General features: G+C 34.4%; 2 protein-coding genes across 9 annotated transcripts in view; one reads left to right on the top strand and one right to left on the bottom strand.

The window, feature by feature from the left end:
* Positions 1-2350: 2350 nt before the first annotated feature.
* On the bottom strand, positions 2351-11153 carry LOC306991510 (lysosomal proton-coupled steroid conjugate and bile acid symporter SLC46A3). 2 transcript variants are annotated; one of them, XM_079599419.1, is made up of 6 exons: positions 10975-11150; positions 10592-10797; positions 6895-7759; positions 5598-5681; positions 5177-5333; positions 2351-3722 (listed from the first exon to the last, which is right to left on the bottom strand). In XM_079599419.1, the coding sequence occupies exons 2-6, from the start codon at positions 10778-10780 to the stop codon at positions 3626-3628; spliced, it is 1392 nt and encodes a 463-aa protein (XP_079455545.1). In that variant the 5' UTR covers positions 10781-10797; positions 10975-11150; the 3' UTR covers positions 2351-3625. The 2 variants fall into 2 exon arrangements, with proteins under 2 accessions (XP_079455545.1, XP_079455546.1); XM_079599420.1 differs by having other exon boundaries at positions 10592-11153.
* Positions 11154-14596: 3443 nt separating this feature from the next.
* The window catches only part of synj1 (synaptojanin 1), a 32481-nt gene continuing 31847 nt past the window's right edge, over positions 14597-15230 (top strand). For 5 of the 7 annotated variants that reach the window (XM_079600788.1, XM_079600787.1, XM_079600791.1 and 2 more), the window contains exon 1: positions 14625-14752. The gene's annotated coding sequence lies outside the window, so the exon portion shown is untranslated. Of the gene's footprint in view, positions 14753-15230 lie in introns of all 7 variants that reach the window. The other 2 variants (XM_079600789.1, XM_079600786.1) reach the window with 2 other exon arrangements.

Here is a 15230-nt window from a genome sequence, read left to right as displayed (position 1 = left end):
CCCATAAGAGAACCTGCGGGTCGGCCCTCAAAAAGCGATTGGACAAGCAGCCCACAAATTTTTATCAACTCCAAGCACTGATAAGGCAAGAATGGATCGCCATCAGTCAGGATTTGGCCCAGAAGCTGATGTCCACCATCCCGAATTGCAGAGATTATGAAGAAGAACGGTCAACACTGTAACGTATCACTCTTCGCATATATTGAATGCTTTTGCCAATAAAAGCCTTTCAAACTTATGAAATGCTTATCATTGTTTTTCAGTATAGCAAAGAAAAATGTGAAAAATTATTTACTAATACTGAAACAACACATTTTGCAGATCACAAAATTGATGTCACTGGTAGCTGTATGTAATCTGAACAAACCAGTTTACATCTGCCTTGTTGTCATGTGACTTTAAAGGTGTCAGTTGTTGCTTCACAAAACCTCTCCTGGCCTCATAGGTTATTAAAGTGTCCATTAGATGTGCAATTCAGAATCTCACCCGAAGTAGTAAGTCATCCGTGTAGGCAACTTTTAGAGTACTTTTCTGTGATTCTACTCTTTTCACAGACTGTTTTTAGCCTGTTTAGACTGTTTTAACACAATTATGCTTTTTAAAAGGATAGTTGACCGGAAAAATTTAATTTCAGTCATCATTTACTCATCCTCATGTGGTTCCAAACCTGTATGATGTCTGTGAAACACAAAAGAAGATTTTTTTTTTCAAAAATGTTGGTAACCACAGTTTTGATGACAATTGATTTCAATTCTAAGGACAACAGAAACAAAAACATTTCTTAAAATATCTTCTTTTATGTTCTACAGAAGAAAGACGTGACCTCACAAGTTTGTGAGGTTAAGTGTGAAGGTGAATTTTCATTTTGGGGCGAACTGTCCCTTTAAATGTATGTTGCAGTGCTTGCAAAAAGTGTTCACATTACCTTATGTGACACAAGCATGAGCCTTTAACCCCTGTTGTGGGGCGTGGGCCTGCAGAAACATCTGTGTCCAACAAGCCCCAGATGTGTCCGTTAAGGGAAGGGTCCAACTGTTTGTTAGGAGGGTGGATGCTTTTCATCCCTGGGTGGCGTGTGGGTGCGAGTGTTATCTGGCTAAGCCAGCCACAAGAAGTTCAGGGGGTTGTGAATCAGGGATGTGTGTGTGCATCTGAATAAAGATGAAATAATACAAAACATGTCTGTATATGGATGGTGAGAGTGCATAGAAAGGGGAGAAAGCAAAATGAGAAATACATAGATTAAAAGAGAGAAATGAGAGAGGGAGATAAACAGAGGGTGTGGGGGAGACGGCAGTCTGTGGTAAGGTAGATCATGTGGAGTCAGCGGTGTGGAGTCTCAGTTTGGAAACCAGAGAAGCCCACCGCCCCTCCACTTCAGATTTATCATACTTTCACCCGGCAGACACTCTGACTGCACAATTACGAAGATCTGCAGATCTATGACCTCTCATCACGAGGGGGCTTGGAAATCAAATCCACAGGGAGGAGTGACAGGACAGACGTCAGTGGATTTCTGCATTTATACACAGGATCACACTATTTTTCTTTGGAATGGTTGTGTTTTTGATCACCACTTTTGGGCACTTCAAATTTCCATTGTGTATTCACACTGTTTATTTTTCTCAGAACAAAAATGTATTAAATCATTTATTCCACTGTTACTTTTTATAAAAAATCAAATTGTTTTTTTTAATCTTTAAAAAATATTTTGTCAATAAAATCACATGAGTGTAGGCTAAATAAAAGTCTGAAATTTTCTTCTTCTTTTAATTTTTGCAAAACATTCAAACTTTGCTTAAACATATAAATGCTAAATTTGGAACCGCATACTCTTACTATTTTTGCCATAGAAAGATAAGGTAAATAAAAGTAGCAAGAGTAGTAGCCTACGCTAATACAAGATTCCGAATTCAGTAATAGTCTACCTTCTGTCTGCCGTATTTATATATGTACCTATACTGCCACCTTCAGGCCACGATGAAAAAGCGCACAGAAAATGTAAAATAATACAAACATTTATCTAACAAAAATGTTAAATTAAGACAATAGTGGTATACATGCGGGGTGTCCACATCCTCTAACTACTGAATTTACTTTTCCAGTTTGTGATTTGAGGATAATTGTTCAGGATTTTTTAAAGATTGGGCTCCTAAAAAGCTTTTTCTAGTCATTTTATTTTAATTAAATTGGCAGACAGACACTAAATTAGCCAATGAATTAGCTGATCATAACAAATAATAATAATAATAATTTCTATCACCTTTTCCATCCAGGCCTGGAAAGCAGAATTAGTATGTTGCTAATAACACATCAGTCTGTAAAAGCCTGTAAAATTGACAGACCAACTCAAAGCAGAAGCCATTTTATTTAGAGCAATTTTATTACATATAAAATAAAATTACATTTTATTACAAAAACTTTTTTTCCATACTTAGTAGGGTTTGAGCATGTTTGTGTAAATACATTAGGAGAACTGGTAGTAATAGTTCATTATGCTTTCCTATCACGCATGCTGAACAATCAGTGCGTAGGAGCACAAGTATGTACTGTATACGTACCAAAAATACGTACAAAAATCAATTGAATGATCTAGCCAGTCCTCAAAAATCAATTTTTTCCACTGCTAAGCCTCCAAACAAAGTAAACAGATCTACACCAATCGATTTATTTTTCTACATTTTTTGGGAGTATAGAATGTTTATCACAACACAGCAATTTACCACCACACCACACAGGACAACAGGCTCATAAAAATATGAGACTATTGAAAACCTCCCACACTTAAGAAAAGCAGAGATATCTTTTTAAAATCATCCTAAATTGTATGTCTTATAAAATGTATAAATCTTTTGCTCTAAACAGAACAAGAACGTATTGCACATCAGTCCAAACTTTAGATAATTACTGTACTTAGGCAGCAATGTACTGATATTTCTTAAACATTAAATCTCCAAGTAATACACTTCTGCAATAAATTCAGTACATACAACTAACGAATTCAATAACATAATAACTTGATTTTCATTACTAAATTGTACATTTCTTTAAAGAAAATTGCCAGTGACGATTTCATTGTTATATTTGTATACTAAATGTGACTGGTCTTCTTTCTTACTTTTATTTGCATACTGAATTGTGATTGGTATTATCTTCATTGCATAGATTTAATGATTTATAGAAACCTTTCACAGTTAATACGCATTGATTCTTGTTTGCGGGCGACACAGAACCAAAGCCTTAAACCTCAACTTACCGTACCTTAAACTTTAATCATATTTTGTTGTAGCCTTGCAAGCTACCAATATTTCCTTTAAGAAATGCAAACCTAGTTTTTGCTGAAATTATTATTACATTATTATAATAAAATATATTTCCCTTTAGAAATATAATGTTCCCTTCTAATGTGGTCCTCCCTAAAACCACCATTTTCATATACTGCATTTCAGGAAAAAAAACATAAAAATACAAATAATAGAGTTTTGGCTTAAACAGAGTGCTCTGTTGCACATGTGCATAGTTATATCCAGTTCTTAGTTTATCACCCTGTGTCAGTATGAGGAAAGCAAAGAAACCAACAGGGGAATCGAGGTGAATGACTGAGGTATTTGAACTCCCTTTGGATTTAAGCTACAGGTGGGTCGTCTGAAGCTTCAGTCCCATCTTCTGATAAGAGTGCTTGAGTGTCATTAGAATCCAACGGATGGAAAAACCTCAGGATGCTGGAGTGAGACACAGAGTCAGAATGAATCAGCATTGTTAACTACACACCCTCATGCATTATAAATACAAGCAGCAGATGCAAAAATGTGAAAGAGGAAATGTAAATGAGGAACTATAGCCTATGTTCTCAGAAGTACAGAACCATGCTTAAAAGTTCAGACCTACGGGTCCAACGAGGTGTTTTCCTGACCTAAAATCATATCATATGAAACAAAACAAACCTGAGCATAAGGAATGCACAGTATAGCAGTATTTATTTTTAATGTATTGGTATCGGCTGAAATTGGATATTTAATTGCGTATGCCAATTTCCTATATTATCCTTGCAGCCATCTAACATTCACATAAAGGTAACAAACACTAATAATTGAATAACAATGTCAAATGTAATCTTTAGCAAATCTCAAAATAATTCATCATATTGTATATGATGTGATGCCTATATCACTTGTAGCATTTAAAGTGCCCCTATTTTGCCATTTTAAAGGTTCCTAATTTTGTTTTGGCGGTCTCCTACCTTAGGTTTACATGCATAAGGTCAAAAAACACCGTCATTTTCTCACACTTATGCATTGCACATCACCTCATTTCTCAAAGACTCTGAAAACAATTTCTCTCCTCAATTTCCCTCCTTTCCGCAAACCTACTCTGATCTGATTGGTCAGACGGCCCAGTCTGTTGTTGCGTGTCGGAAACAAAATGCCTTTTTTAACCATATCTGAATTTCAGCTCCGGAGGCTTCATCAGATCAGTGCTTGATACACAGTGTTACGAATGTTACGTCAGATTTTCCTCATCAATTCCAGTGCAAGTCATCATTCTTTGGAAGTGCATGCGAAATGAATTTGCATCGCAGAAAACAGCGCCTTATCTACATGATGAAAACACAAACCAAACTATTCCAGGCCTCAGCTACAAACTTTGCAGACACTTTACGTTCACAAACTGCTATATTATACTACGCAAGAAAGGTCATATTCGAAAAAGCATAATAGTGGCACTTTAAAATGGATTGAGTTTAGTTTTTAGTGTTTTATATTGAATTTATTTAGATACAATTATAGAATTTCATAAAAGAGTAGAGTTTTAATATCAGACATGTATCAGCCCTAAAGTGAAAGTGGTATTGGGTAGAATTGTAATATCAGTACTAAAAAGTTACCAGATATTTTACAAACATAGTGACTAAAGAAGATCTGGCATCTGCCAGTAACAGGATAACCAAGTAATCTCTGGATCTTACTTGTTTTTTTGTTTGTTTTTTCACAACACATTTTATTCCTATTTATGAAGCCTCTCTAAAATGCTTTAATTTGATATAATAATAACATGTATTAATAACACGCTTTTCTCATACCCAAAGTGCTATAATCAGCACTCATTTTAAAGTGCACGGTTTAGACATTTCAGCATTCTATAAAGAGTAACTGGTTAAATTCAGAGCAGCTCTTACCCCAGTAGACTTATGGGAATGATACAGAGTCCAGTACACAATAGGAAGACAAAGCCAGGACACCATGCTACAGTGTCCGCATAGATTTTGTTAAAAACCGCAGCGGACACGTTGCTGCTCAGGTTTTCCATAAAAGCCACACAGGCAAAGAGCGCTCCTGAGAGGGAATATACAAGGAAAAGGCATGATTGTCTTTTCAAAGGAAGAATGCATACAGGGTAAAAGTGCAAACAAAACTTCTTTTAATTTACATTTCACGTAAGGATTCTTAAATTTAATACCACTTGCCTTTTAAAAGCCTTTGCGGTGCATAGTCACACAAAAACACATCTCTTGAGCAGAGAAGAGCTCTTATGATCAGCATGAACAAGCTGAATAAGGAGTTTTGCTTTGGAACAGTGATTTTCAGAGAGACACTCACCCTGCTCGAACTCTGAGACGACCTTTGACATCATCGAACGCAGGATGGGGAACGGCATGATGGCAAACATAGCAGGAATCCTCACTGTAAGCAAACACATCAATACTCACATGAACTAAACAAACAAGGCCTCCAATATTACAGAATGTTTCACCTACAAATTTACAGCTCACATTGACTTTTACTTCATATTGGGTTCATGTGTGTACCGTAGTTAATTTACCACCCCAAAAAATATTTAAGTACAGATAAAAAATATAGTACACTGATAATATTTGATAATGATATTCATTAACACTTTAGTGCAGTTACTAAAGTTCAGGCAGTTATCAAATAAGTTAATTGAGCAAACTTTCGTATTACTGTACATATAATAATTGCATAAAATGTGATATGATATGCGAGGTCGCTGTAATCGAGGAACAGCTGCTGTTTGCTCTTAATTAATTTTATAAATCCTCACCATAATGTCACGTATGCAGTGCACCATATATATACCACTTTTACAGTCAGTATATTAAGAGCAAAATTGAGCTGTGAGATAGGACACACATACACAATTATTTATTTGACTCTGACGTCTTATAAAATTGTAATTATGTGATTTATATTTGTTCAAGATTTAGTCATTCTCGGCACTAAATTATTGTCATGTTAAGTCCGATAAATAAAATAGATATTAAAATGTTATATTATTTTGTGTAAAAAAATAAAATAAAATAAAGTCAATTGTTTTAATTGAAATTAGGCATCACAGCATTTTCATGTAGAACATGAAAAATGGATATTCACTTACTTACTAAATTATTTGTGCTATTTTATTTAGTAATTATTAGGTACTAAATTATTAGTGCTTTTCAAATTGAAAATGGGAAAGGAATATACCATAGACTGTAAGGAATACACACATATATACAGTATATATATTAGTGCTGCTAGCAAAACAATTAATATATATATATATATATATATATATATATATATATATATATATATTGTAGTCATATATATAATAGTCAACATTCGAAGTGGATCAAAACCTTTCATAAAAGTTATACATGCATTTTGAACAATACCTGTTCTTGTTTTAGGACAACTTTGATTAACTTTTTTGATCCACTTCAAATGTTGACAACTGTGTGTGTATATATATATATATATATATATATATATATATATATATATATATATATATATATATATATATATATATATATATATATATTATATACTTGCCATAATCAATTAATTTTATAATATACCCCAAAAAATGTTTAGTGTAAACGTGCATGCTCACCGAGGAACATCATAAGCGTAGTCTTTGCGAAAGCCGTCATCAACATGCTTATAGCGATTGACAGCATCCCGATGAGGACGATGACTGTGTTAGGCAGGCAGAGGGAGAACAAGTACAAACCAAGAAAACTAGTGATGAAAATGGAGGTGCTGGCCGCAGAGCCATAGCCCACGAGGATCTCGCTCCAGCACAGCGGCTTATTGAGTTCATAAAGCGTGATCATGGACAAACCCCCGGTATTGACAAAAGATAAGGAGGAAAATGTAACAATCAGCAGCACAAGAACCCATTTTTTTCGACTACTTCCTCCTGAAAACAAGTAGTAGATACCACATGTTAGTTTCTTCAGGGCCTGGCAACAAGCCACAGTCTCCGAACTGTCAATCACCCTGGTTTCCTCCAGAAGGAAGATAGCGTACAGCAAGTTAACCACCTGAAATATGGCTGACGTAAAGAAAGGCCAGTTGAAACCGGTCGCATGCAGGAAGTACCCAGTGGAGATTGACGCCACACCCGCCAACAAGCCAATCATCATGTCCACCACCGCCATGCGAATGGTTTTCTGCTTGTCGTCCACGCACAAATCGGCCACGTAGGCGAAGCAGCCACCTAGCATGGTGCTGATCCCACCAAAGAGGGCACTTACAAAAGAGGCGGCAATGAGGAGATAGAGGTTTAGCTCGAAGAAGGAGACGGCCAGGAACGAAAGCGTGTAGATCAGAGACCCAACGAGGGGCATAATAATGGTGATCCTTCGCCCGCGCTGGTCACTGTAGGCCACCAGGAGGAGGGTCACTATGAGACTGGGGATCAAGGAAGACAATTCACTGAACATAGAGAACAGAGAAGCTGCTTTCTGCACCTCCTGGAAAAAAAAGAAGAAGAGCAAAATAAATACAACAGATGTCCATACAAAACTCAGTTGCTGCTTATGTATCTTATGACTTCTGATGCAATTCCTGGTCCAAAAAAGAACAGCTATATAAAAAATAAAGAAAGAAAGAGGAAATGAAACGCAGATGTGTGTGCTTAGGTATCGATGACCAAAACTATACTACAACAGGCGGTTATCTAAAACAATAACACGTGTTACTCACAGTACACTATAAGGGATATAATAAAATAAACCCTGACAGGGTGATCAATACTTTTTTATTTTGCGATAATGGACATAAAATATTAATTTTAAGTTATTAGTTTACTTCTTATTCACTAACTTATTAGGGTTCTGTCTTTCTATGGAAAGAAATTAAACATTTACCGGATGTTTTCCGGTCTGTTAAACAGTGTTGCCATGAAGAACAGTCAACAGTCAAGATTCAGAATGTTCAACAATGAACCGAATGGCAGAGAGCAAAATTGTGCACACATATTTACACAAGATAATGAATTTAACCCTTCTCTAATAATATCTTTAGGTACCTTCAAATCTGAGACTTTGTGAAGTCTACTCCTATCTGGATGCATTTTTGGAAAGACATCATAGAGATGGTAGTACCTTCTATACAAGGCTTTAGAACAGGTGAAAAGTCCTTTAATGGGGAAACGAAATCTGCCTGGGAAGAGGAACTTCGGTGGAAATTCCTATTGAAATATGGGAACGCAGTCTAGAACTTGGTGTTTCACAGGTGTTCCATTAATGCAAGACACGGTCTCATTCAGTTTAAAGTGCTTCTTAGGGTTCATTATTCCAAGTGTAAATTGAATAAATTATTTCCAGAAGTGTATCCATTATGTATGTGAATTTTTTTGATGTCAGCCTGTCTCATAGCAAAAAAAAAAAAAAAACGTTTTCAAAATTACGTTTTTGGAACAAAATGTTCCAGTTTTTTTTTTTTTTTTAGATACTTTGGACATGTGTTTTGAGCTGGATCCTATATTAATTATATTTTGAGTTTCTGAAGAATTTTTGAGACTTACATTGGTACAACAACAGTTTGTTTCATATGGGTATCTGCCAAAATACATATTATTTTATTTTGGAAGAAAAAGGAAGTCCCAACTCTTAAAATATGGCTGACAGAGTTGACTGGTACACTACATTTAGAAAAAATTAGGTAGAAGAACAAGAAGAACACGATTTTGCTGTTCAAGAAGAACAAGATTTTGTTGATTGAAAAAGTTAGATTTTCTGCAAGCTGCATTTTATTGATTTTCTGTCTGGTTTTGTAGACTCATTTATTTAAATTTTCTGTTAAATTATTATTACCTTTGTCTTTTTTTATGCATATTTGTTAGAATGTGTGTTATTTGTTTGCATTAAAAATTGTAATTACAAATTATCTTCTGCTAAAACACCAAATAAAAACATTTAAACACAAAAGATAATGAATTAAAAAAATATATATTTTTGGTCCCATGGATGTCATAGGATAAGAATGGATAAAAACAGTAACAATCAGATAATACCAAATCAAGAGGCATTTATTTAAAAGAAAGATAGCATATTTTTTAAGATATACATTTCACAAAAAAAATACATTTACTATAGTTTATTATTATCATTATTATTTTAAAACAAAACATAGAACCTGCGTTGCCAGATCCTCCAAGAAAAGATAAAAAATATTAATCGAGTCTGACAAAACAAGCCCAAAATCAGAGTTAGGTGTAATGCATTGCAGCTACTGTAGTTGAATTAGTTTTCTCTTGAAAAAGTAAAGTGAAGGATTACTCTTCATTTTTCTGTAATTTATTACAGTTACTTCTGATGTAAATGCATTACATACTGTATAGGCTTAGACTATAAAATAATTCTACATAAAACTATAGTGGATTTAACATTAATTTAACGTCTAATGTTAAAATGTAGGCCTATGTTTTTAATGTAATTTCACCCTTTAAATACTTTGATCAGTTCAAAAATAATTGATGCAATTTTATATTATTTATTTAAAATAATTAAAAGAGTATTTTGTGTCCTTGTATTGTTGAGGTTTATATGGGATTTAAAAAGTAATTACTAATAATTAATACAATACTTTTTAGAGGAGGTAATTTATTTGGTACATCTAATTCTACTGTTGAAAATGTAATTAATGGATAATAATTAATTACTTTTTCAGAGTAACTTACCCAATACTGCCTAAAATAAGTGTCTTGCCTATAGTGAGCCTAAAACGAATTTGTATTTATATATTTATAAATTATAAATAAATATTTATTTAAATATACCCCATATTTATATTTATTTTATATATTTTTTAAAAGCCTAAAATTACATGACAACGCCAATTCAGATAATGCGGCGAACCTGTGGTTGCTCCACTAGACACCTGAGGGGAATTTATGTATTTGTTGACTAAAAATATCAGTTACATTTTATTTTAATGTGTCCCTGTTACAGTGTAATTACACATTTAAGAAGTAATAATAATTAACTACACGTACTTAGGGTAGGATTGTGGTTTGGTGTAGGACTAGATGCATGTGATTATGCCTCATTTATAGTTATTTCTATAATAAATAGTACACATTACATGTAACAAGGACACATTAAAATGAAGTTTTACCAAAATATATAGGGACCAGTTCGTTAAAAGTAACTAAAGAATGTAAGTTATTAGAAAAGCTCTAGCAACTCTTGCTTTGAAATGTTGATATATAATGCAATGACATTTATAAGCGTGGCTTAAGATCCAAAATGTTTTAATTGTGTCAGATTTTCATGGGACATGTGTAATAGTTTACTCCTTACCTCTTGCTGGCTGGTGTGGTTGCTGCTGTTGGCGGCGCATCGGGAAGTGTCGTTGGACACTGGGTAAGAAGAGTTTGTGATCTCCAGCCACAGTCTGCGATACACGTACTGTTGTATGAGAGGATACAGCATAAAACTGGCAAACGCGTAAATCGCGACGATCGGCTCGATAAAGTACAGTCTCTTCATAGTGTCGAGGATGTGTGCTGCAAAGCCAAGATGAACACAGACAATCATCAGTCCACATGATCAGACTAATTGTAGCCCAACATAATTGGTTAAACCTCTTAAACTGGTTAACCATCAACCTCCTAGCATCATGACAGCTCAAATAAAACTGTCAACTGCTGAACACTGGACTGTCACCAGTCTAGTTTACTTACGAACAATGCAAACAGATTTAGGACGTATATCTTCATTGATATAAATGCAACAGAAGTTCCTCTCTTCTGCTGAGACTCTTTGCAAGCGTTGTGACAGTTATACAATGTTCTCTGTTTTGTTTATGAAACATGACTGATCGCATTCGCAAGAATACATTATGAAACGCCGGTTTCCTGCCCTTGAGATTTTGATTGGTCAGTTGAAATTATGGACTCCAAGTCATTGGTTGGCGAAGCTGCCAATCACGCCCAATGGGCGGGAACAGTCGTGAAAATGCGAGGGGGTTACATGGAATTTTGGAGCTGTTACTATTCACTGGAATTCTTTATTTAAGAAACATATTGAGTGGAGTAAAGTTTGGATGACACCTCACAAGTATTGCATTACAAACAAAGTAAAAGAGGTTTCATATAAAATTCTCCATCGAGTTTACCCAGTTAAATCACTTGTGGTACAACGTTTTAAAGTGAACATTGAAGATATTTGTGCTTTTTGTAAAACCACCCCTGAGACTATTAAGCATTTATTTTGGGAATGTCCCAAGACCCAAATGTTTTGGAAAGAACTTAGTAAGTACTTGCAAAGTAAAGTTATGACTCCTGTTAACTTTGAAGAAATTGATGTAATGTTAAAATGTTTCTCATTTGAGGGTGAAAAAAACATTTTGTTTATTTTTGATTTAATTGTTATAATTTCCCGTTACTACATTCATAAGGTCAAATGGAATGGAAAAATACCAAATTTTGAACATTTTAAAATTGATGTTAAGATATATTTAGAAACTATTTCCAAAAGTAAAAACCTGAAAGCTATGAAAACTAAACAGCTGTTTGACAAGTACAAGCTTTTTTTGTAAAAAACCTTTCAGTAGCCTATTTATTATTTATTTTTATTTATTTATTTTTCTTTTCATTTCTTCTCTACCCCTGACATGTATGGTTATATGTACTCTTGTTCTTGTGTGTAAACTGTTTTGTTATTATTAAAATTCAATAAAAAAAAAAAAAATAAAAAAAAAAAAAAAAAAAAAAAAAACATGGAATTTTGGACCCTTTAACCTTTTAAATGTGCATTTTTGTTTTGCACCTTTTGGTATATTATAATTTAAAGCGAACAAACAACTGCTGGAACCAAAATTTATTTTAATATAATATTTTCTGAATGCTTTTGTAAGGTAGGCTAATGTACTCACTTATTTATGTTTTTGCTTTATTTATTTATCAGGATCTTGATATTTTCACAGATTTGCATAGGCCTATTTGTTGTGTTATTACAAACCTTAGGCATTCGAATGATTCTTGTTCATGCACAAGCATTGTTTGCGTCACAGTCGTCAAAATAAAGCAATAAAAAAAAGAAATTATTATTTACATTATATATTACATGATATTTTTCTGAAAGAACCACTGCATTATAGTCATTTGTATTCCCATTTTGTAAGTGTTATGGTAACATTGAGTACGCGTACGTAATGGGAGTTTATTTTTTTATATTTTTTTTTATTTTTTATAAATGCTTTAATTATGTCTAATCTGAAGAGGGCGCCTCAAGGCATGGGCGCTGTATAGGGGGGGAAAGTTAGGACGATTCCAAGGGCCCCTGGCTGACAGGGGCCCCAACAAATACGTAAAAAGTTATTTAAATTTTTATTATATTATACACTATATAAACCATCATCATTGAGTATATTTCAAATAATAATAAAATTAATGATGTCTTTGATTGTACTTATTTTGGCAATAAAAGTTAAATATCCCCATTGACCAAAAAATAAACATCCACCCCCCTGTATCTGCATGAAATGGTTTGGTCCTGCCTTAGCGCACTCATCAGTAGCCGCGTTTCTATTACAGATTTGCGCAGAACTTTTGCGATTTATTTTCTAAATATCTAAATATCATTTCTTTGAGGTTTAGAATCCAGTATTCCTGTAATTCGTTAACAGATTGACACCCTTTGTTTTGTCTTTCCTCTCTCTATTTTCTCTCTTTCGTTTTTTTGAAAACCAGATTTTCTTTTACTATGCAACTTTGTGGTTTCTGGTGTTTCTGGCAACTAAACACCGTCATCCGTGTTTCAATTACCCTTCAAATTGCGCAAATTGAAATGAGATGGTTTTTCAGGCAATTTTGAAAAATAAGTATTTCGCAAAACTGCAATGGAAACGTTTTTTGCGCATTTACACTCACATGATGTAGATGGTGCGGTGTGTTCGGACAGAATACGAGACGAGTTGTTTATTAAATTCATAAGACAAAAGAATTAGCACTATAATAACCATGATGTGGAAATTCCGTTTTACACGTCAACTTTATTTTGTTGTTGGCATATATGTGATTATATGTGTTATTATTTTAACATATATGTTAAAAAATCTGATGTTTTTATTCTTTTGAGATGATGATGTTCATTTATTTTGATTAAAAATTTAATATATATTTAGGTTTTTTCATTTTTTATTTATTTTTTAATCTGTCATTAATTTTACAATAAAAATACATTGAGACTGTAAAGGATTGCTTTAAGGACATTTTTATGGTGGCTTTTAATCTTGCATCAAATAATGAATTGCATACTGTATGCAGACTTGCATGTACAAATCACCAGCAGTAAATATTGTGCTAGTACTAGTATTGAACTAAGAAGCAAGACAGTTGCAAGCATTTGATTAGAGTTATGTAACGCATCTGATGGGATAGGTACGTCCTAGAGATCTGGTGACAACAGCTGTGCAGGGGGGGCCCAATGTTATTTTTTTGTCATGGGGCCCAAAATTCCTGGCGGCACCCCTGCCTCAAGGCTCAAAATGACCGATTTTTTTGTGTATAGTCAAAAATGAAAATCACTGCCTCTGTTTTTACTCAAGATAAGTATATATGCAAAGCAAACGTTATAACGAGAAATCTTATTGTAGTATTTTTATTCGACAATTGTAGACAAATATGGGTTGTAATTTATAAAGCTTCATCCATGACCAAACATAACATAAGCTAAGGCTAAAAGAACATTTATAAAATAAGAAATAACAAAATTAGAAGCTAAATAAACGATTTCTTATAAACTTGGAGCTTTATTTTAAAAATGATTTGTTTGGTTTTGTCACTTTTGAAAAGCAATCTTTTATTTTCCATGCAACCGGATCGGTGTTTATTGGTAACAAAAGAGCTAATAATAAGTAATGTACAGTATGTTGACATATTTTTGTATACATTACATATTATACTTCCCACCCCCCACACACACACATCATGTATATCCTTTATATACTGTCTATGTGTATATCATATACATGATTGTGTGTGTGTGGGGTGGGGGGTTAAGGGAGGGCTGTATGCAAGTGATTTATAACTACAAACTGATAGCAGGTTCTTTTTTTCTCTCGTTGCATTTAAAGAAACGTTGCAAGAGGGGTGGGAAACATGAGTCATGTTCTTTTTTTTTCTTTTTAAACAAGAATGGTCAGTTTTTATTTCATTATGACTTTAATCATCACAAAAAAATATATTTGATAGGACATGAGCTGTGTACAAATTCAGAGGCTGCAGCCATCGAAGGAACCAGCCTATGCTGTTTCCTACATCACATGACACAAATGTGACCAATCAGCGGCCAGCTTGAGGCCCCGGAAACGGGTTGGGGCGTTACTACCGTTCTCCGGTTGTCCTTTCTAGGTTGCGGTTGTATTTCTGCGCATGAACTACCTGCCCCGCTAATCATTTTGTTTCTAGCCGTATACTATCACCACCAACCGGGGGAAGACAGACACAACTCTGACAGGTACACAAACCTCTTCTTTATCAAGCATCCTCATAAATGCATAATAAATGCTGACATATTACATCTGTACATTTAACGTAGAAACGAACACATTACCGCGCTGTGATCAGTAAAATGTCAGTTTATATGGTTTAAAAAACGCGATGGAGAGCTAGCCGGCTAATGTTAGCCGTTAGGGCTGGTCGTGATAAAGGCTTTTCGCGCTGTCAGTTTGTCTTAACTGTTGATTTTGACAGACCCAGGGCCGGCGGGAACTGATCTTCTTCAGTCTAGTTATCATACGGATGATTATTAATATCTTGTGCACTAACCTTCAGCTACATACTGAGACAGTGGCCCAAGGTTAGAGAGTCTGTATGTGCAGGAATTGTAAACATATATTTCGTTTTCAAATCTGATTGTATGTGGCGTGGCATTGTGATGAGCACCTGTCATCCTCTGTTTCTGCACGGTTTGTTTCATTTGAGTCGGACATTTT

This window comes from Phoxinus phoxinus, assembly GCF_949152265.1.
Source record: "Phoxinus phoxinus genome assembly, chromosome: 23".
Taxonomy (NCBI): domain Eukaryota; kingdom Metazoa; phylum Chordata; class Actinopteri; order Cypriniformes; family Leuciscidae; genus Phoxinus; species Phoxinus phoxinus.
This window is presented reverse-complemented; position numbering and strand designations above follow the sequence as displayed.